The following is a 23,184-nucleotide window of genomic DNA, read 5'->3' as shown; positions in this document are numbered from 1 at the left end:
AATATGTCAAATCCTTGTTGGATTGAATTGAACCTCATCAAATTGAGGATCAGAGAAGGGAAATTGATTTGCAGGTTACACAAATATCACACAGCAGAGTTAGGATTCAATCCCAGATCTTCTGCCTTCAAGGCAGCTAGGTGATACAATGGATAAAGGCACTGGGTTTAAGAGTCAGGAAGACCTGAGTTCAAATCTAGTCCTTGACACTTATTAACTATGTGACTCTGGATAAGTCACTTGGCCTCTGTCTGCCTCAGTTTCCCCAATTATAAAATAGAGATAATAGCACCTTCTAGAATTGTTGTGAAGCCCAAATGAGATATTTGTAAAAAGTACTTAGCACAGTGCCAAGCATACAGATATGAATGTTTATTCCCTTCCTCTCTGCCCCTTCCTCTCTCTTTTCTTCTCCTCTCTCTCCTCTCTTTCTTTCTCTTCTCCTCTTCCTCTTCTTCTTTCTCCTCTTCCTCTCTCTCTTCTCTATTTCTCTTCCACACTTCTCTCTCTCCTCTTCTCTTTCTTTCTCTTCTCCTCTTCTTCTCTCTCTCCCCTCTTCCTCTCTTTCTCTCTCTCCTCTTCTCTATTTCTTTTTCTTCTCCTCTTCTTCTCTCTCTCCCCTCTTCCTCTCTTTCTCTCTCTCCTCTTCTCTATTTCTTTTTCTTCTCCTCCTTCTCTTCTTCTTCTCCCCCCCCTTCTCTGTCTCTTCCCACAAGATTCATGAAGCCCTGGCCTTATGCGGGACTCCCACGAGGCCAAGGAGAGGCTGGTCCCCAGTCCTGCTGCAGGCTGGCATCGCTGGATGATTTACAATCAAGGATAGGTTAAAGATCCGATTCATCTTTCCCAAGCCTCGTGGGCCCAGTACTGCCTGCATGGCATGGGGAGGGACAGATGGAGAGGAGGCAGGAGTCAATCTGACCTCGGAGAATGCCTTCTACCATAAACCTCCTGAAACAGCTTCTGCCCTGGCTGTGTTTTCTCCTCTCCGTCTATAATTAACAGTGAGTAATCTTTCCTGAGCTCCCAGGAAGCCAAGGAAAATTCAAGGAAAATAAATGGCAGAACATTAAAGAGCGCCAGGGCCTTCTGATATATTTAAATATTTGATGGGGATGAAGCTCAGCGACAAAGCCAATAAACCAGAAGCGAGGCTATAAACAACGTGGAAAAGGATGATAATAAGGGGGGAGGCTTTGGTGGTTTTCAATGATCTTTTCTTCCTCCAAATGGCTCCTCACCATTGTGCTGGGAGGGTGCATGGCCAAGGCTGGCTGAGCCATAGGAGCTAAGAGGGGCCGGCCAGAGAGGCAGCAAGGCCGACCGTGGCCCCTATTTTACAGATGAGGGAAGTCAAACAAGCCACTGGCCTCCCAGCCTCCTCAGGAGCAGAGATTCCAGGCGAGCGCCAGCTGCCACGCTGGCTCCAGAGTCCTTTAGATCCAAGAAGCAGCAGAGGGCCTGCCTTGGCTTCGGCCGTCATGGAGAGGGATAATCGGTGCAACTTCCTACCATGTGAATCTTTCCTCCTCTCCAGTCCCCCATCCCTCCTGTATCACTCATGAACTGTGTGACCCTCCCCATGTCTGGGCCTCGATTCCCACATCTATAAAATGATGGAGTTGGACTAGATCAGCGGCTGCTTTAAATCTGATGAATGGAGATGGTCCATTAAGGCATGGGAGCAACTGCCCATCTCACCTCTTCTCCTTCTTGGCTCCAGAGGCAAAGGGTAATACCAAGGACAATAATAAGAGCCAGCATTCATAGAGCCCTTGACAAATATCTCATCTGAACCTCACAACTCATCTGGGAGGAGGTATGATTGTTCCCATTTTATAGAGGAAGAAACTGAGGAAGACAGAGCTACCCAGCCAGTATCTGAGATCAGACTTGAACTCTGGGTCCAACACTATCGATTGGGCCATCTAGCTATTTATAATCAACAGAACACAAAATACTTATCTCCTGACAACCCAGGGGATCGCATGATGAAAGGCTTCTGTTTTACAGATGGAGACACAAAGGGTCAGAAAACTAACAAAAGCCCCAAGGCTACAAAGTGTGGGAGGCAAGACTGGAACTCAGGCCCCTGACTCCAAATCCATTGTTCTTTCCAATATGGAACCCATCTCTGCAGTCACATTTCTGGCCAATGCTAAAGAATCCAGAAAGATGGGCTTCACCGAAAGTTCTGGAAGGGACCCTGAAGATCATCTAGTCCTTGTTTGATAGATAGAGGAGATTGAGACCCTGGAAGGAGAAGACAGTCAGCCATGGTTCTCCAACCTAGTTACCTGGATTTCTCCTATTCTAGCCTCCTTGCCAAGCCCCTGGCAGTAAGGTGCTCAAGCTTGGGGGCAGAGCCAAATCTAAAACTTAGGCCTTCTAACAACCTGGCCCTTGGGGGAGAACTCAAACCCCTGCTCCCAAAGAAACCTACTCTCCCCTTTCTCCACCCTCTCTGGTTTGCCCCCTACCCCACCCCCTACACCAGGCCAGGAAACGAACAGATGTATTTTCAAAGCTTCATTCTTTCCATCAGAGGGGAAGTTCACAAGCCAAACAACAGGAAGGGAGAAAATGCTAAAGTGTGATGTAGAACACCAGAGGTCCTGGGGCCATTAGTTCATTAGCTTTTATTTATTTATTTTTTTGTGGAATGGGGGAGGACAGGGAGAAAGGGCATTTTCCTCCCTAACCTTTGGAGACATGTCTTTGGAATACCTCCAGGGCTCTGTCTTCCTCCCTCCATCCTTCTCCTCCTTAAAGAGACTAATTATGGAACCTCTCAGAAGGCCCTACTGAGATTCCCAGCACTAAATTAGTATGATGGCCCAGCAGTCATCAGTACAATCGATATAGATGAACTGTGGACCAATATCCAATATGGCGCCTCTGCTGGTGGTTGAGACACTGAAGAGCCAGCCAGCTGTGGGCAAGTGCCCAAAGGGAAGGATGACCAGCCAGAGGGAGAAAGTAAAAGCTCAGCTCTGATTCTTGCCCATTCCCTGCCTTGATTCTTTGCACGTGGGGATGCCAGACAAAGAAAAGGGTAGAAAGTGCTGGAAATGGCCCAAAGGAAAAACACCCATCAAATACAAAGTGGAATGTAAGCTTCTTGAAGACAGGAATGGCTTGGTTTTTTTTCCCCTCTTCTCTATTATCTAGTTTTTCATAAGCAGTTGTTGAATTGAATTAAATTAAACTGAAATTATTCACATAGCACTCTTTTCCAGCTAGGACCAGTGAAGATAGTTTCTAACCAAAGGATGGGCGAGTAATGAGCATTGGCCTGAGATTGAGGGTCTGATCCTTCCCTATAATACAGAGAAGTACTCTGTACCCTGGTCACGGATGACACCCTTGGATAGCTGAATACTGGCTTGCAAATCTCTGCCACAGTCACAGGAGGGATTAAGGGGAGGAGAGTGGAGATGGTTCAGCGCTATCCATCTCCACTACAAAGCAACCAGTTTCAACACAGTGCCTAACAAATGGATTTGTTGATTAGGTTTTGTTGAACTTTTAAATTATTTTTAAAAATAAAAGATGGTTCTCTGAGAATGGGAAGGCAGGAAGATATGTTTTTAAAAAGGTTAAAAAAAAAGGTCAAAGTTATGCATAAAAATTTTGTTCAGCCTTCCTTAACTCCTTAGCCTGGCATTCAAAGCCCTCTACAAGCTGGGTTCCATACCTACCTTTTCATCTTCTTTATGTTCCAAGCCAAAATGATCTACTCAATGTCCAACAATTCAACATACTCATCTCCAGGCCTTTTGCATGGGCTGTCCTTCATCCTTGGAATAGACTCCTTCCTCATCTACTTCTTAGAATTCCTCATTCTTTCCTAGCTCAGTTTGGATGCTACCTCTTCCTAGAAGTCTTTCTTGATTCCTTCTTCTAGCCTTCCTTCAGTTCTGAATATTCCCTCCTTCCCCAAATGTCTTTATACTTCTTCTCTCACACACAGACACATACGGATCCACGCATACAGAATATCTCCAAAGTTTTAGGAAATTTAAAGCTATTGAATCTTCTGAAACTTTGGGAACACCCTGAAGGAGATTGTAGGCTCCTTGATGGTAGGGACTGTTCTGGCACATAGTAGGTGCTTCCATAACTCTTTATTGTATAGAATTCTTATACCTGCCTCTTCTTCACAATATTCCTGTATGGGTAGCATTATTGTTCTTGTCTGACATGCAGGGAAACTGAAGCCCAGAGATGGGAAGCAATGGGACCCAGGATCATGGAGCTAGAGCAGAATCCAAGCTTCACCTGGAGAGAGCCCAGCTTTCCCAAGTGCCAGCCCAGAGCCTATCACGCCATAAAGGACCATGGCTCATAGAATAAAGAACTAGGAAGGCTTTTGGGGATCACATAGCAGCCTCCCTTCATTTGACTCATGGAAGAACTGAGTCCCAGGGGCGATTGGACCAAAGCTAATAAATAGCCGAGTCAGGGATTGGAACCTGGATCCTTTGATCTCACACTGAAGGGGCTCTTGTACTCTCCCCTAGTCCTGTCTGACCTAGAGGAGGGGCCCCGGTTCCCCAGCATTTCCCCTCCAGCCCCAGGTTTTCCTTTAATTATAAATGGATGATTTGTTTTACCTTGGTTTTCTTATGGCTCATAAATACAGAGCCAGGATGGGAAGAAGTCAAAAGGGCCCAGCACATTTTGATATGCAGAAAATTTCGCCTATGAAAGACGAGTTAAATGTGGCAGGCTCCATCTCTAAATGCTCCCAAGTTGAGGATTATAGATTATAGCTATCAGTGATTTGCATATCAGAATTTTAAGCAGCCAGCCCCCTCCAGCGAACAAGGTCATTTCAAAGATAAAAAATACTTTTTCTTCTCCCCTCCCACCCCTTCCTCCCCCTTTCCCATTCAGTTTGCATTTCCAGTACTTGGGAGAATGAGGGATGGCCCCTACTCCTCTGCCTCTGCCCTCTGAGTCCCGGCAGGGGCAGAGAAGGTGGCTTGAGCACTGTCAGGAAAATGGAAAGTAGAAGCCAGGGACAGAGCAGTAAGGGGGAGAGGGGACAGCGTTGGGTGAATGCGGAGTCAGGGCTGTCCAGCAAACTGCAACATGTGGCGCTTAGCCCTACGCCCAGCTCACCGCACGCCCTCTGTCTCTCTCAAGGGCTATACCCAGCAGGGGCCAGTCGAGGCCATTTTAACTCACCCTACAGCCTGTGGGTCAGAAAGGGGATGGTGAGCCACGAAGTCCTCAGTGTCCAAGAGCTCCGAGGGGCCCCAGGGCCTGGGAGCAGATCCCCCTTCTCTAAAGGTTGGGCCAAAGAAAGGCGTCCGCTGGCGAACGTGATGGGGAGGCCAGCGAGAAGGAGAGGGAGAATCAATCCCAGTTAATTATTTCTAGGAGGAAAGACAATTTGCTAGGGCACCGAAGAATTAAACCGTAGGGATTACCAGGGTTTAAAAAGAGTCTCCGGGGAGCTAATGTGGGCAGAAAGATTTATTGGAATTTGATGTATGTGTTGGGAGTGGAGGCGAGGGCTGGAGAGGCTGAAGGGCACGAAGAAGGTCAGCGTTTGGGAGACATTGATTTATTTGGTAAAGACTCATCCAGCACCTACTATGTGCCACGTGCTGGGGACAAAAAGACAAAACAACCAATGGTCCCTGCTCCCAAGGGGAGTCCCCTTCCAGGGAGAGACGTCTCAACTCAGACCCCTGTCCGGGAGCCACGCTGTCTTCTGCCTCGTGGCTCCCAGGATACTCCCTCTTCTTCTCTCCAGCGTGCCCCATCACTGCCCATTCCAGCCGAGGAGGAATTAGTCAGAAGACGTAGGTTTAACCCTTGGCTGTGCCACTTACCACAGGCAGAGTCCCTGGAAACATCCCTAACCCTCAGTTTCCTTATCTTGAAATTAGGAGGCCAAACTTCTAAAGACCCAGGAGGGGCAGCATCTATGATGCTCGAGCTGTCCCTACAACCACTCTGAGAAAGGAGCAAACGTTTCCTTCCTCCGTGTCCCCAGACCAGATTCCATGATGGAGAAGTTGGAGGAACAGAAGGTCCAAATTCTACTTTTTTGGCACAATTGGAGTTCGATTATACTAAATTTTACTAGAAATAAGCAGGCCATCAAGTGAGGCCTGGATAACCACAACTTAAGCATTCACAGATCTCACTGGGAGTTGACTTGTGTTTCAGAAGACAGGTTGTTAGATGAATTATCTTCTCTATAGAAGGCTGGGGTTACCCAGGGGCTGGGAAACAAGATAGCAATGAGGGTCCACTGGAGTTAGGTTGGGATGGGAAAAATGTTCAAAAGAGAGAAGGGTTACTGCTCTACTTCACAGAATGGAGTGGAATAAGTCCTGTGGACTTGGGGACAGTAGCAAGCTGGGCTCTGATACTAGCTTTATGTCCTTGGTCAGATCTCTTTGTGTCTCTAGGCCACAGTTTTCTCATCTGTGAAATGGGAACAGTAATATTTATGGAGTATTTCTTCCACTGGATGGTTATGAATAAATATGTGACTAAGGAAAGGATTTCCTCAGGGCAGAGAAATAAGGAACTCCAAGTCCAGCTAAGTAGATAAGGCCTAGGGAGTTGCCTAAGGGACACAAAGATTAAGTGATTTGCTCAGGGGTCACATAGCTAAGTAAGTGTCAGAGGCAGGATTTGAACCAAGGTCTTTCTGATTCCAAGCTCAGCACTCTATCCAGGAAAGAAAGAAGAGAAGGAGAGAGGGAGAAGAAGGCAAGAGAGAGAGAAGGGAAGAGAATGAGAGGGAGGGGAGAGGAATGAAAGAAAGAAAGAAAGAAAGAAAGAAAGAAAGAAAGAAAGAAAGAAAGAAAGAAAGAAAGAAAGAAAGAAAGAAAGAAAGAAAGAAAGAAAGAAAGAAAGAAAGAAAGAAAGAAAGAAAGAAAGAAAGAAAGAAAGAAAGAAAGAAAGAAAGAAAGAAAGAAAGAAAGAAAGAAAGAAAGAAAGAAAGAAAGAAGGAGGAAAGAAGGGGAGGGAGGGGGAGAGAGAGAGAAAGAAAGAAAAGAAAGAAAAGAAAGGAAAGAAAGAAAGAGAGAGAGAGAGAGAAGGAAGGAAGGAAGGAAGGAAGGAAGGAAGGAAGGAAGGAAGGAAGGAAGGAAGGAAGAAAGGAAGAAAGGAAGAAAGGAAGAAAGGAAGAAAGGAAGAAAGGAAGAAAGGAAGAAAGGAAGAAAGGAAGAAAGGAAGAAAGAAAGAAAGAAAGAAAGAAAGAAAGAAAGAAAGAAAGAAAGAAAGAAAGAAAGAAAGAAAGAAAGAAAGAAAGAAAGAAAGAAAGAAAGAAAGAAAGAGGGAGGGAGGAAGGAAAGAAGGGGAGGGAGGGGGAGAGAGAGAGAAAGAAAGGAAAGAAAGGAAGAAAGAAAGAAAGAAAGAGAGAGAGAGAAGGAAGGAAGGAAGGAAGGAAGGAAGGAAGGAAGGAAGGAAGGAAGGAAGGAAGGAAGGAAGGAAGGAAGGAAGGAAGGAAGGAAGGAAGGAAGGAAGGAAGGAAGGAAGGGAGGGAGGGAGGGAGGGAGGGAGGGAGGAATGAAGAAAGAAGAAAGGAGAGAAGGGAAAGAAAGATAAAGAAATTGGAATTACCATCATTAGTCGATTAGTCAACTTATTGAGTACCTCCTATGTACCAGGCACTTTGTAAGCCCAGGGAATAGCAAGCAAACAAACAGTCCCTGCCCTCAAGAAGCTTACTGCCTATCGAGGGAGACAACATGAAAATAACTACCTACAAACAATATCGGAGCAGGGTAAACCAGGGGTTGTCTTGGAAGGAAGGCACTAAGATTTTTAAAAAGGACAGGACTAGACTTCTTGCAGACAGTAGTACTTTACCTAAGACTTGAAGAAAGTAGGGAGGACCTGAACTCATACTTAGCAGGTGAAGATAAAAGCTATATATATGTCTAGAATAGACATGAAGTAGGATGAATTTTGGACCCAGCTCTTTGGCCATACACAAGTCTTGGGTAGTAAGACTAAAGAATCCCTTACGTGGTTACAATATTTGAATTTGCACGGCATACTTACATTGGAACTAGACTGGGCTGGAACTAACGACCATGTTTTATATAATTATAATTTGGAATTGTACAGAATTAAAAACTATGAGGCCACTTCGGGGAATTCATTAATTGCACTGACCATTGACCTACCCTGAAGTCATTTTACTCTTCTTCAGACACCAAAAGCATCTATGATCTGCCCCACATAATCACATGCCCAAGCCAGCACCATTTTATACTGTCCCCTAGTTGTTTCTGTAACATGGACAATTAGAAATGTGAACTTTTTTAGAGCAGGGAATATTTCAGAGGAAAGAAGGCTGGATTTGGAGTTAAAGGATTCTAGGTACAGGATTATAGACTTTGACCTGGAAGGGACCTTTTAATCGAACACTCCCCCATTTAATAGCAGAGAAAACTGAGGCAGGCCAAGGAAGATGAAGATACTTGTCAAAGCTCACTTGGGCAAGTAAGGGCAAGAGGTAAGATCTAGATCTGGGTTCTTCAGTTCCAAAACCAATACTCTTTTTCACTAAATGACCCAAAGCTTGCCTCTTCTTACTATCTCTGTGACCCTGACCAAGTCCTTTCATCTCTATGGACTATAGTTTCCTTCTCTGAAAAATAAGAGGGTTAGACCAGATTGGCTCTAAGGTCCCTTCCACCTAAGTCCATGATTCTCGTATGTCTTCTCAGTGTCCCAAATTCCCTAGCACGGTGCTTGGCACATAGGAGTCCTCAACAAGGATATCTGAGAGATCCCTCTTCTTGCCTTGGAGTCACCTTGGAGGAAGGCTTATGGATGGAAGAATAATGGAAAGCCCACCAAGTTTAGAGACAAAGTATCTGGGAAGGAACCGAAATCTTGACTCTATTCCCTATTACCTAGGAGACGACAGGCAAGACATTTCCCCTTTCTAAACCTGAGTTTCCTCATTTGTAAAAGGAAGTTGGTGTCAATAAAGCTGGAGACTCTACCAACTCTTGGCATGAAATCAGGTCTGAGAATGTGTGGAGCAGACTGACCGTGTTCTAGGTCATCGAAAAGGGGCTTAAGATCCTTGTAGGGGAGCTAGCTTATCAAAGGTCCTGTGCCAGAACTGGGTTTTGAGCCCTTCCTCTGCTTTGTCTTTAGGACAGAGCCAGCTGGGAAGCCAGCAGGGGCTACCTGGCTTCAAGTCAGGAATCCTCTAGAAACAACCCTATCCAAAACACCCCCCTCCTCCCTCTTTAATATGGAGACGACCTCAGTGTCTTACGATCTAGATTCACACCGGACCATTTTAATTAAATATGATGTGTGCACAGAATAATTATGGAAGGTCTCCACTTGGGTTTTTTTGGTCATCAGAATTATGAATACATTTGCATCTTGCATCCCAACCTCCTACAAGTACTTCTACAGCCGCGATCTCCTTTGATCCTTACAACATCCCTGTGAAGTAGGGTAGGGCATTATTCTGCCCATTACACAGATAAGGGCTCTTCTCCCCATTTTACAGATAAGGAAGCCAAGTCAAGTCACCTCCCTAAAGTCAGAGGGCAAGAGAGTTGGCAGAGCCCGGATCGCTAGCCCACTTCCAAGCCCCCACAGTGCCGGGCTTGCCTCTCATCAGCCCACAGAGCCAGAGAGTGAGTCATTAGGGAGGGTGAGAACTGTGTGTACATGTGCTGAAAATGCCAAAGTGAGTAGTTTGTTACTGTAAGGGAGATAGGAATCACACCACCAAAGAGGGTTCAGCCAATATAGATTTGGGGGAGGAAGAGAGGTGGAAAGGGATTCCTCCTCCCCCTCTTCAACTTCCCACAAGGACTTGGATGAACCCTGGCATTGTCTCCGGGACAGAGACCCAGGAGAGGGCATTCCAGGAGTCTTGGCTCGGGCAAAGCATTCTGGGGGCTGTGGCCCTCCCTCCCTCCCTCTCTCTTTTTCTCTCTCTCTCCCTCCCTGTCTGCCTGCCCTCCATATTACATCTTCACAGCTGCCATTGCTGACATACAGCGGATCCTGGGAGATAAAAAGAAAATTCAGGCTGCTCAAAGTTTTTTGCCAGGCCCATTCCTGATAAGTGCAGCGCCTGCAAGAAGGCTGATAGAACGCCTATCACCGCGGTTAGTGTGAGAGGAACAGCCTATCGGACTGGCATCGCCGGGCTGCCATCAACTCCCTACCACACAGAAATTAATATCACTCCAATTACCAGAACAGCGATGGGCTGGGAGCAGCCGATAATAAAAATCTCTTTTCCATAAAGAATGCAAATAACTCCAAAAAAATAAAATAAAATAACCCTCACTGGTCCAAAAAAGAAGGGGAGGTGGGGGTGGGAAACCGCCCTCTAGCAACATACAAGCCCGCTTCTTGGCATCCTGGCCAGTCTTCAAACTTCAGGCTGGTCCAAGGGTAAAAAGGGGGTAGGAGTCATCTTGAGCCCCTCAGGTGGGGAATACCTAGAATCCATTTGTTCCTTCCCAGCTATCTGGAAAACCAAAACTATTTTCTTTTGGAACTATTGGGAAAAGAAGGCTATTCTAGCCCATTGTCCACTTTCCTCTTCCAAAGGGTTTCCTTCATCAGGGTTCTGGCCCTCCAAGTTAATAGGGGGTAAGAGACAGAATATTGGCCTGAGAGTCTAGACATCTGGGTTCTAGTCCTGGCTGTTCCACCTCTGAACATGCTAGAGTATTAGAGATGGAAGGATGTCAGGGGTATCTCATCCAACCTTCATTTAACAAAGGAGGAACCTTAGGCTTAGAGATGAAAAACAAAAATGACGATAGGTATACAATTAGTAACAGGGATAGGATTTGAACACAGGTCTTTTGACTCCAAAATTCAGTGCCCTTTCTACTCCACCATGCTCAAGTATTTGGCCTCAAACCTTCCTTCCCATCCATGATAATCAACATGTTGCTAGTTGTAGATCCAAGGGTAAATCCCTTTACTACCTAGAGCCTCAGTCTCCTTGTCTGTAAAGTATAGGGACTGGACTAGAGAAATTCTCAGGTCCCTTCCAGTTATGACATTCTCTGCTTGAGGTCAGAGCCTCTGACCTGTCCTATAAATAGCAGCTCATCCTTGTAGCACTCATCACTGAGAACACGGAGCATCTTTGGTCCGCAGAGACCTACACCCACAAGGCCCCTCTGCCTTTCTATACCTAAGGTAGTTGTGGTCGCCATACTTGTGTGTTTCTCTCAACTCTCTCTCATCATGACTACAAAAGAGAAATGAGAATTCCATGGTCAGTCTCCTCCTGGAAGAAGGGCAGTAAGCAGTGAAAAGTGATCCAAGGAGGAAAGGAAGGTTTAGGCCAATGAAATGAGCCAGTGGTCAGTCTTTTACATGGAGTAATTCCTCCCCAGACAAAGCCACCAGTTAAAGGGACACAGGTACTTAGCTAGAGCAAGACTTTACGGAATAAAAGGGTCAAGGCCACAGCTCAGAGGGATACCTGGCATCACCAAGGCCAGGTCTGGATTTAAGGACAATGCCATTAGTATTTATCTCAGTGTCTTGGAAGTGAATCAGATTGGTCTTTTCTCTTACTAGAAAGACAGTGACAAATTTATTACTCCACGTGCTGCTTACATATATTTTTTTCCTTTTTCTTTTAAACCCTTAACTTCTGCCTCAGAATCAATTCTAAGACAGAATGGTAAGGGCTAGGCAATTAGGGTTAAATGACTTGCCCAAGGTCACACAGCTAGGAAATATCTGAGGCCAGATTTAAACTCAGATTCTCCTGAGTTCAGGTCTGGCGCTCTATCCACTGTGCAACCTCGTTGTACCTCATTGGAGCCTTTCAAATTCTCTCTTTTCCTTGGCATACCCTTCCCCACCCACTCACTGATTCTTTGAATTCTACTATTCAAGTATCAGGTTGGTCCACCTCTTCCATCAAATCTTCCCTGAAACACTGATCTTTTTCTCTGTCTCCCTATAGCATTTATACCTTCCCCCACCTTTTTTGGTTCAAAACTATAATTTCATGGGTATTGGGAGTTCTTAGAGTGTATCCTTCTACCAGTACAACTCATGAACCATTTTGAATCTTAATTGCCTAAACCACTGATTCAGAGAGGGAAGGTGAGTTGGCATGGGTCACTCAGTCAGGATCTACATCTGAGGTTGGACTTGAATCAGGTCCTCCCTACTTTGAGGCTACCTCTGTAATAATCTAAATCACATAATTAAGTAGGCATTTACATAAAGCCTTCTAGACTTCAATATCATTACAGGTGAGTTTTGTCTTTCCCAATGTAATAAAATGATAATCTGTGTAGAAAGTCATGCAAGTCCTCTTCTCTCTTCATGCCTCTTATATACCAACTAGACCACAAGCATCTTGAGGACAGAGATGTCTTTTTCTGTATATGGGAGAACACGGTAGTACAGGGATAATAAGCCTATGATGGGAGCACAACATACATTTGTTGGGGAATTGATTCAGTGATGGCAGGATTGGGCAGTAGAAAGGACCCATGATTTGGGAGTCAAAGGGCATGAATTCAAACATTGCCTTTTATATACCTGACTATAAAATCCAAGGCAAATCCCATTCTTCTGAACCTCAGTTTCTCCATTTTTTTAAAAAGAAGAAACTTTCATACTTACTTCTTAGAGTTGTGAAGAAAGTAGTTAATAAGCCTCCCAAGTGCCAGACAAATGGCAGCTATTATACCTGCCCACCTAAGGGATGACAGGTCACTGGTCCAAACCAGTGACATCTAAGCCCAAGCAGGTATGGGAAGCACTTAGTCATACTGTCTAAGAAAGGGAAACCAATGGGACTCTTCATAAAGTGGGAAAGGCTGAAACCAACTCCATTCCCCTCAAAGTTATCGTATGTAACTAGATTCGTGCTTTTGTTCCCCCAATAGAATGTAAACTCCTTGAGGACAGGAACTGTTTCTTAGGGAAACAAGAATTTTTATCTTTGTATCTCCAGAACCTAGCATAGTTCTTGGCCCTTAATAGTCATTTATTAAATGTTTCTTGAGTGACTGATTGCCAGATGGATGTTGCCTTCTGAGAAGGAGGTAAATGGGGGAAAAGAGGGTTTATGCTTCACTCAAATGGTAAGGTAGACCTGATAAATATAGCTGGTGGATCAGTTGGTCTTTTAACCTTCGCTGCCCATGTCTGTGGTTGGGATATCCCATCGACGTTCCCTGTTTACCTTGTTTACCAAAAGTAAATTGGAGCTCACTGGCTAAAGGAAGGGAACTGAGGCCACGACTAGCTGGCTCTTGGCAGTTGGGTATATGGGCCATCGGACATATTGACTGTTAGCTAGACTGGCCATCGGATGGCCTGGGCGGTTGGGAAGGTTTTGTTGAGTCAGCCTATATTCCCTTCCCCCACCTCCCATAGTGGTCATTGGGGTCCAAGAAGCAGGGAAGGAGGGAGCAGAGAGACCGGCAGATTAGAGAGTTGGGAGCCCTAAGATATTTCCTGTCAGCCCATCCCGGAAGGGCCAGTGTTATCAGTTATGCCTGGAGCCTGTTTCCTTTCCTGGAGAAGACTGAAGTGTGTGTGTGTGGGGGGGGGGGGGGGGAGGTGCCTTAGGATCACTGAGGAAGTGTCTGGGCAAGGGGACAGAGATGGGAGAAAAGAAGTGAACACTGACTTACCCATGATGCCTTGCATCCTTATTGGCAATTATTACAGAATCAGACAATGACAATACCCTGGCTATTTTTCTATATAGATGTGGGAAGATCCACATCTAAACTTGGGATGCCTAACTCCCAAGGGGAATAGAGGATAATACTGGTACCCCTATCTCATCTGATGGTTCGAAGACATGAGCAGGAAGAATATCTATGATGGTGCCACTTGGAGGGTCTTAAGACCCAACAAGAAAAACCAAATTCCCCATTATCAAGTGAATTCAGAGTTCTGGCCTCAGAATCCCTGCTCTTAGGGGAGAGAAAGGAGGACCAAAAAAGGACAATAACAAGCCTTTTTAGTAAGATTCACAGCCCACACTACCTGTTGGCTAGCACCATTTATTTGTCTTGGATGACTGCTAGAGTTCTACATATAACCATAAATTCAAAAGGAAGAGAAGAGGGGAGCAGCTGGGTATCTCAGTGGATGGAGAGCCAGGCCTAGAGATGGGAGGTCCTGGGTTCAAATCTGACTTCAGACACTTCTCATTGTCTAGCCCTTACCACTCTTCTGCCTTGGAACCAATACACAGTATTGATTCCAAGATGGAATGTAAGGTTAAAAAAAAAAAGGAAAAGAAGAGAAGCAACATCCCTGTTTGTGCTCACAGAGAAAGGAGAATGGGACATTCCTAAAACTGGCATCTCTAATCTCTTCCCAATATACCACCCACTTATGCATTTTCTAAGTTGCATGGTGATCTCCTCTCCCAGCCTTCTATTCACACAACAAATAAGACAACATACGTAGGGGAGCAAGGTAGCACAGTGGATAGAATGCCAAGCCTAGAGTTGGGAGGACCTGGGTTCAAATTTGACCTCCTAGTGACTTCCTAGTCACTTAGCTCCAATTGCCTAGCCCTTGCCCCTCTTCTGTCTTAGAATTAATTCACAGAAGATAAGATTAAAAAAAAAAAGGTAAAACATGTGAAAAGTTATTTGTAAGCCTTAAAGTGGAATAGTAATAATTATTAACTATTAATATTTAATTCTGATTCATGATGATGACAGCAACAGCTATACAATATTTCTCCTCTCTCCACCTTGGTTTGCCTCCTCCTACATCCTCTACCCTCCTTGTCAACAATTGGCCAAGAAGGAAACATGACACAATGCAATGAGCATTGCCTCAGATGACAAGGGAACAGGGGTCTAAGTCCTGTCTTTGATGCTTCTCTATCTGTGTGACCTCAGACAAGTCACTTAACCTCTAGGCCTATTCCCTTATCTGAAAAAATGAGGGAATGGACTAAATGTCCTCTCTCCTAGCTCTGAAGCTATATTATCTGATGAATAAAGGAACCCAGGAATTCCTAATATACCAAGGTTCCCTCTATGCCCTTTTGGGGTCACTGCCCTGAGCTGACTATCAATGGAATCCCCCAGAATATTTCTAGCTGTGCTTCAGTTTCACCACAAACCGAGACACAAGTCTTTTTCTAGATCTCTCTATGAGGTTGTCTCTTGCATTCTTTCTTCTGACTCTCAGAATCTCTCCATTGCTTGTTGGTAATTTCAATAGAACCCAGTCAAAGAGTTCCTATCCTATAACGGGTAGATCATGGTATGGGGGTAACCTTAGACCCTCGGAATTCTGCCAGCGAAACAGGCATTCTAAGAAGTCCAACTTGACACCAGCATTGATGCTCTCTCCCATCAGAGTTGGGTTCTTTGCACTATCTTCCTTGGGGCTTTCCCAGTCCCCCAAAGCTACCGTCCTTGAGAGCTAGCTCCATCGAAGACACACACCTCCAACTCTTTCTCAGGGCAAAGGGATGCCATCATCCATGATGGAGGAGAAGCACCAGGGCTTGGCAATGAGAAAGGGCCCAGCTCCTCATTTCCTCCAGCCTGACCCCAATGCCTCTTTCAGAAGGACCCTTCCCAAATCCGTCCACCTCGTGAATCTCTAGAGATCTAAGTGCCCTCCAGACACAGATACGAAGAAAAGCTGGGATCAGAAATCTAAGTAGAGCCCAACCTCATTCACCCCATGTTCTGGGTGGGTTGCCTCATATCTCTCCTTTGAAAGTGTTTCCTTTTATTTTCTTTACATTTAAACTAATTTATGATTGATTCAGCTGATGTCTGTGGCATGCAGGGCTCTATTTCTTAATCTTCTTAGAACATCCCCCCAGGCTCTCCTACCTCTGCACACCGTGTTCCTTTTCTCTGGAACGCTCTGTCCTGTTGAAATCTGAATTTACCTGCAAGGCTTAACTCAAATGGCAGCTTCTCCATTACTCCCAGGTGACTAGGCGCTCTCCTTTCTTTGGACCCCAGTGGTACTTTCTTTGTATCTCTCTTAACACTGCTCAGCGTATCTATGAGATTGATGCTCTTGAAAAAGAAATCAGGGACAGTGGATAGAGAGCCAGGCCTGGAGTCAGTAGGACTTGGGTTCAAATCTGACTTCAGATACTTCTTTGCTGTGTGACCCTAGGCAAGTCACTTTAACCCTGTTTGCCCAGTCCTTTCCCTTCCATCTTAGCATTGCTACTAAAGCAGAAAGTAAAAGCTTAAAGGGAAATAAAGGGTTTAAGAAAGGAAAAAAAAAGAACTTAGAGGTCACCTTGTCTGAGCTCTTTATTTTACAGAGGGGAAACTGAGGTCTAGAGAGGTACCAAGGCATGTAGAGCCAAGATTTAAACCAGTTCTCTTACTCCAAAAATCTAATATTCCTTCCACTGCATCTCTATGGTGGTTACTTTTCATTTGTAGATCTTATTTCACCCCACCACTTCCCCCTTCCATCACATGGCAAATTCCTAGAGTGCAAGGACCATGCCTTGTTCATCTCTGTGTCTTTCAGAGTTCCTATTGCCATGCTTTGTCTTCAGGAAAAATTGACTGAATGAATGAACGAACCACTAGTTGTCCAACCTATCCATCTACCCTTCCAGCCCCTCATCCTAGACTATTCGGAGCCATTTCTTCTTCCCTTCAGTAGACACTCCCTTCTCCGGTCTTCTAGTCTCAAACTTGTAAAAAGGGAAGGAAGATATCTGAGGCACGACGAAACCTAGACAGACCTCTCTGAAGCCTGCCCAGGAGGAACTCCACTATGGAGGGATGAGTTCGGATATCATTGACAGCCTAATTTGGCACCATCAGGGGCATCCGAGTGAGGTGTTAGGTGTTCTCCTTCCTAATTAGTATTAACTGTGCCTTGGGATAAAGCTCAGCCAGATTTTCCTTCTCCTATTTGAGAAGAGAGGATCTAATCTCCTCCTTTGAATTCTGGGTCTTGGGAGAAAGACAGGACCCAAAAGGTTCATTCCCAAGAACTTTAGGGCAATGGTTCCTGGTCCTGAGGCCTCCCTGACGTCACAGAAGATATGTGACAGAAGAGAGAGAGAAATCTAATTCAAACTAGGGCAGAAAGACTAACTCCGGATTCTAGGAAAAGAAATAAAGGAGCGCTAGATGACAAGAAGAGAGAATGAAGGATAGGAATAAAGGTAGGAATATCAAGTATGAGAGAAAGAGAAGCAGACAGACAGACAAGGAGCAAAATGGGGTATAGGGAGAGAAAAAAAGGAGAGAGGGGGAGGGAGACAGAAGGTTTTTTTTTTTTTAATTAAAAATTCTTACCCTTCATCTTAGAATCAATAACGTGTATTGGTTCCAAGGCAGAAGAGTGGTAAGGGATAGTCAATGGGGGCTAATTGACTTGCTCAGGATTACACAGCTAGGAAGTTTCTGAGGCCAGATTTGAACCCAGGACCTTCCCCTCTCTAGATCTGGCTCTCAATCCACTACTGAGCCACCCAGCTGCCCCCATTGGCCAGAGACTTTTAACCTGGGGTACACATCAAGGTCCATTGCTAGTTTTCAGGGGAGATGGCAAACTTAATGGGAAAAAATCATATATTTCATTATAACTGATTTTCTTGATCATCTATGTTATAATATAATATCATCTATTTTAGTCTTATGCATTTAAAAACATTATTCTGAGAAGAGGTTTCACCAAACTATCAAAGGAGTCTATGTCACAACAAAACCAAGAGACATAGTGAAGAGGGAGAGAGAAAAACTGGGCAAAAAGAAAAGAAGAAAAGAGAGACTAGGACAGAGGAAAAGAGGAAGAGGAAACCCTCTGGAGAACGACTTCCACAAGGACCAGACTGAGAAGAGGACCTCCTTTGGAGAAAGACCAGGTTCTTCTCGGCACAACCCCATCCATCATATATCAGCTCCTTTGCTGTCTACCGACCTGGACCCAAAAGGGTCCAAAGATGGTGGGGAGGGGATGGGAAAGGAAGAAACTGAGACCAGACGGTTGATTACCTGGCCCATTCCACGGGCTGGCCTCTTCTGGACCTTGGTCAGATGCTTGCTCTTCCAGCTCCTTGGGGCCTTCTGGGGCTTCCTGAGGCTCTGTTTCTGTTGAGGTAAAAGAAGAGTCACTTTTTTGGGCTCTCAGACTGAGGGGTGAGGAGGGCCATTAAGCAACATCCCCTCCCCCTGCCCAATAATCGCTCCCCTGTAGGAGCTCTTCACCATGCCTCTTGCCAATAAGGAATTCCAACTCCAGATTTATGATCCTTCAGACCTCAATTCAACAGCCAGTTCCTAGTGCCACCAGGAAAGAAGGGGAAGGCTGGCCAGACTGAGCCTTTGGAAGAAACCCAAGAGAGAGGGGATGAATGGAGTTGGGGGGCAGGGCCGCCTCCAGTGTTTTGCCTGGTGCTTGAAAACTTTGCCACCTTTTTGATTAAGAGCAGTAATAATAATCACGCTGACGGTTGGTGTTAATAATTATAATGAGCGGGGGAAATCACCCCTCCTGCCTCACCCAGGGACCCGGTGGACGCCTCTCTCCACACAGCTCCTGGACCCCGCTCCCTGCGTGGTGTATGCTTAGCAACTTGATAACCATTATTTTTCTCTTATTAACTGCTGTTGGAGATGCTGCCGATAAGTCTATCTACATATGACAGTGGGACGGATTAGCGCGCAAAGTACATGTTTGCCTTTACATCCCAGGCTTGATAACCACGGTGGCCCCAATCGATGGGCACCCAGAAAGTACGCCCATAAGTGACGTCACGAGCATTTCAGATTATTAATACCAGCGATAAGCCCGATGATTAACATCAAATAAATCAGTCATGCCATATAAAAGTCCTATTATTTTTGGCTATAAATCAAAGTGGATGGCATATTGATTTTTATCCATCTCGGTGAAAGCTTTCCTATGTGCCCACAGGAGCAGTGGTTCCTGCAGCCGCTCAACGTTATCGACCCTATCAACTTTTTATCAAAACAGGCTAGTACCAGGTGCAACTCGGGCTGCTTTTCCCAGCTCCCTAAGCAGCCGTCCCCACCCCCATCCACTCCCCCCTTTCCCTATCTGCCCGGGCTCTGCATCAGCTCCGAAATCAGATAAAGAGCCTCCTGCTTCCCTTTTAAGCCAGCCAGGGTCAAAGTCTACCAGCTACGAGCCACTTGCCCTTTGACAAGCTGTTTGCTCCCACCACCAAATTCCAACCCCTTTCCCCCATTCTTTGCCTCTCCGGAGTCACCTCTGAGAGGAGGACCTGGCTCGAGATGAGGGAGGGAGTCAGTCCTTTGAGATGGTCCACAGCCACCCACTTGGTGGGAGAGCCAAAACTACAGTGCATTTGGAGTCAGAAATCTGGGGTTCAATTGTGGGTTCTGTCCCCTGCTTCCTAGGTGACCCTCCTCTCGACTTTCATGCCCTCCTCTGTAAAATGGGGGAGTTGGGTGAGAGGATCATTTCAGGTCTAAGATCCTTGGTTGGAGCAGAGTGTTCAGAAAATCAAGGTTGGAAGTTCAATTCTCACCAGGGCCAATACCATTCCATCTGCTCACTAGCCATAGGAGATATCCCTATCCCTGAAGAGTCATCTGACAAACAAGTGTCCTTGGTCTCCAGGGAGGGAAGACCAGACAAGGAAATGGGGATGACTCAGGGGAGTTCGATTCCCACTGCTGGGGAAATAAGGAAAGAGACTGGCATGGCCACTATTCATCTATAGCATTCCCATGAACACCAGACAGCGCAGGAGTGCAGTATTATGTCCCTCCTCCTCTCAGGCGAGTACAGAGGGCAGGAGGGTCAGGATTGGCACGGTCAACTCAAGGACTCCTAGCAGCCTGGACTCTGTCGGTCTACAGTCTCTTATCAGCTCAGATTATCAGGAGATTGGGATCTAGCTGCCTTTGTACCAAAGGGCTGATGGGACTTTTTTTTTTAAACCCACTTTCCTGTTATCTGGGGCTAAGTTCCCATAAAAGGCTTGGCTATTGATTTCTGGGTGAAAGACCAGGATCCAGGTGTCAGACTGATTTCCCCCAACCTTGGGTGGGAATGAGAATTCTCTGACAGCCCCAGATGGCAGGAGGATGTGGTTGGGGTGGGGGTGGAGAGAGATAGGCAGAAGGGGCCAAACCACAGAACTCAATTTCTTATCGCCTTTGAGGGACGGACTTTTCATGGCTGGCCTTTACTTGGGGTACAAGATGGGGAGGAGAAGACAAAGCAGACTTGTCCGAGGACACCTAGGCCTCTGGAACCCACAACCACCTCCGATAAAGAAGGTCCCTTCACTCAGCACCATCCAGTGGACAGATGACTGGATGTGGAGTCAGAATGGCTAGGCTTGGTTCACATCCCAACTAGGACACTTCCTGCCTGTGTGACTTTGCAAAGAAAGTTAATTCACCTCTCTTCTTCTAGCGTGTAGCATTGTTGCTGTTGCTGATGAGTCGTTTCAGTGGTGTCTGACTCTCTGACCCCATTGGGGGTTTTCTTGGCAAAGACATTGGGGTGGTTTGCCATTTCCTTCTCCAGTTCCTTTGCCAAGTGAGGAAACTGAGGCAAACAGGGTGAAATGACTTGCCCAGCATCACAGAGGTAGTTAGTGTCTGAGGTCAGGTTTGAACTTAGGTCTTCCTGATTCCAAGTCTAGGACTTTAATTACCATACCACCCAGCTTCCTCCCTTCAGTGTGTGCTCCTCTGTAAAAGGAGAGGGGATGGGACAGGTCGCTTCTGGAGCCCCTTGTAGCTCAAACTTTAATGTTTCTCTAGTTTTTTTCTCTGCCTTTAATCATAAACTATCAGCCCTTGAAGGAAGAAACTTGGAAAAGACCATCTAGTCCATTTTATAAATAAGAGAGCCGAGGTTCAAGAGAGGTGAAGGAATTGATTTAAGATCACATAATGGGGACAGTGAGGTGGCTCAGTGGATAGAGAGCCAAGCCCAGAGAAGTGAGGTCCTGGATTCAAATATGGTCTCAGACACTTCCTAGCTTGTGACACTGAGCAAGTGACTTAACCCCCACCTTCTTCTGCCTTAGAACTAATACACAGTATTGATTCTAAGATGGAAGGCAAAGGTGTTCAAAACAATAAAATCACATACTGACTCCAATCATCAGCAATTCTTATTTCCAAAGTATTTAAAGATTTACAAAGTCTTTGTCTATCCTTCCATCCTTCCACTTCCTCCCTCTTCCCCCTTCTTTCCCCCCTGCAACACCCCAGGTTTTAGAAATCAGGAAGTAGGTTCAGAGCAATGAACTATTTTTAAATTTTAAACTCTTACCTTCCCTCTTGGAGTCAATATTGTGTATTGGCTCCAAGGCAGAAGAGTGGTAAGGGCTAGGCAATGGGGGTCAACTGACTTGTCCAGGGTCACACAGATGGGAAGTGTCTGAGGCCAGATTTGAACCTAGGACCTCCCGTCTCTAGGCCTGGCTCTCAATCCATTGAACTACCCAACTGTCCCCATCAATTAACTAATTTGCCCAAGATCCAACCTCCACTCTTTTCTTTGGTAGTCCCCTACCTGAAATACCTTCTCTTCCACCTCTTAAAATCTCTGCTTCCATTCAAAGACTCGGGTCCAGTGCCATCCCCTGCCCAAACCTCTCCCCAACAGGTTGTTAGTGATCGTCCCTACAATTATTGTGTGTGTATTTTATATTTCTAACATTTTGCTCTGCAGACACAGAATGTAAGTTGGGTTGAGGGCACTCAGGAGCTGTTTGTCTTTTCTCTTTGTATTCCCAGCCTGAGACACAAAGGAGCACCAAGTAAAGTGTCGGGAAGGGCACACAGCTACCAAGGGTCCGAGCACAGATTGGGTCCCAGGTCTCCTCACTTTTGGCTTCTCAAACAAGGGATAAGCATGTTTTAGGGGCCCAGGACTAGGCAGAACCAGTGCCCCCCAAGTTAATGTAGCCAGATCATTTTTAGGATTGACACACTGAGAGAACCTCAAAATGATGCTCTGGGAAGGGGGGCTGGCAGTGACCTTGGAGACACCGAATATTTCCCCATCTTTAGGTCAATGGCTTCTGGGAAATTATTAGAACAAGAAACAATCCCCCAAAGTGATGCATGTGATTAAGTTTTTTCATATAGTAAAATCACATCTCATATTTTAGCGGAAAACAACTCATTTAGAGGGGAAAATATTGCTAAGGCAGGCATTTAAAAAAACACTTCTTACTTTCTGTCTCGGTAATGACTCTAAGGGCCAGGCAAATGGGATTAAGTGACTTGCCCAAGGTCAAAAGGCTAAGAAGTGTCTAAGGTCACATTTGAATATGTATCCTTCCAACTCCAGATCTGGCTCTCTATTCACTGTGCTACCCAATTCCCCCATCACAGGCACCTCTGCACAGCTAGGGAAACATAGAACATGGTTTGGGGAATTGTGTTCTAGACAAAAAGAAAGTGAATCAATCAACAAACCTCCACAGGCATTGGCCACCATGGAGAGGACAATAGATGGAGACCTAAGTGTGTGCGGGATACAGAGTGAATACAAGGGCAGTGTGGGGGAAGAGGGAGGACACTAGCAACCAGATCAACAGGGGAGACTTCCTGGGAGCAGCATCCCCAGGTCTGCTTCGTTCTTCCCAACAGACCATAGGAAGTCTCCAAGAGTGTCTGAAGTCTGACCAAAGACATCAAGTGTATTAGAACCTAGTCCTTCCCACCAGCCACCTCTACAGCTCAACTCAACCCCAGTTCATGAAACAATTTACTTCCTGTCCCTGAGATTCTGCAAAAAGAGGGGAATGGTTCAGTTGGATTCTCAGAGCTGTTCTGCTCTCACATCTCTGCTCCTTTGGTCCTGTGATGACAGAATCTGAGAATGGGAGCTAATCATCCTTCCCAATGTACTACTGCATCCTTGACTTGAATACTTCCAATGATGGGGAGGTTCACTACCTCCTAAGGTAGCTCATTCCACTAGAGAACAGCTCTAATTGGTAGGTAATGCCTCCTAGGGTTGTTGTGAGGATAAAATGAGATGATGCTTGTAAAGTGCTTTGTAAATCTTCAAGTTCTATATAAATGCTGCTGCTGCTGTTGTTATTGTTGTTGTTATTATTATTATCATTAAGTAATGAGGCAGTGCAGTAGATGGAGTATCAGACCTGGAGGCAGAAAGACTCATTTTCATGATTTCAAATCTAGCCTCAGAAACTTACTAGCTATGCAGTCCTGG

The 23,184-nt window shown here is 45.5% G+C and overlaps 1 protein-coding gene across 1 annotated transcript in view; it reads right to left on the bottom strand.

Moving 5' to 3' along the window:
• ZFPM1 (zinc finger protein, FOG family member 1) overlaps window positions 1–23,184 on the bottom strand; it is a 229,618-nt gene that overhangs the window by 108,854 nt on the left and 97,580 nt on the right. The window contains exon 3 of the mRNA XM_007477290.3: window positions 17,982–18,077. Coding sequence (XP_007477352.2) covers window positions 17,982–18,077 — 96 coding nt within the window. The remainder of the gene's footprint in view (window positions 1–17,981; window positions 18,078–23,184) is intronic.

This window comes from Monodelphis domestica, chromosome 1 (assembly GCF_027887165.1).
Source record: "Monodelphis domestica isolate mMonDom1 chromosome 1, mMonDom1.pri, whole genome shotgun sequence".
NCBI classification, from domain to species: Eukaryota; Metazoa; Chordata; class Mammalia; order Didelphimorphia; family Didelphidae; genus Monodelphis; species Monodelphis domestica.
The sequence above is the reverse complement of the archived record's forward strand: the minus strand, read 5'-3'. Positions and strand labels throughout refer to the sequence as shown.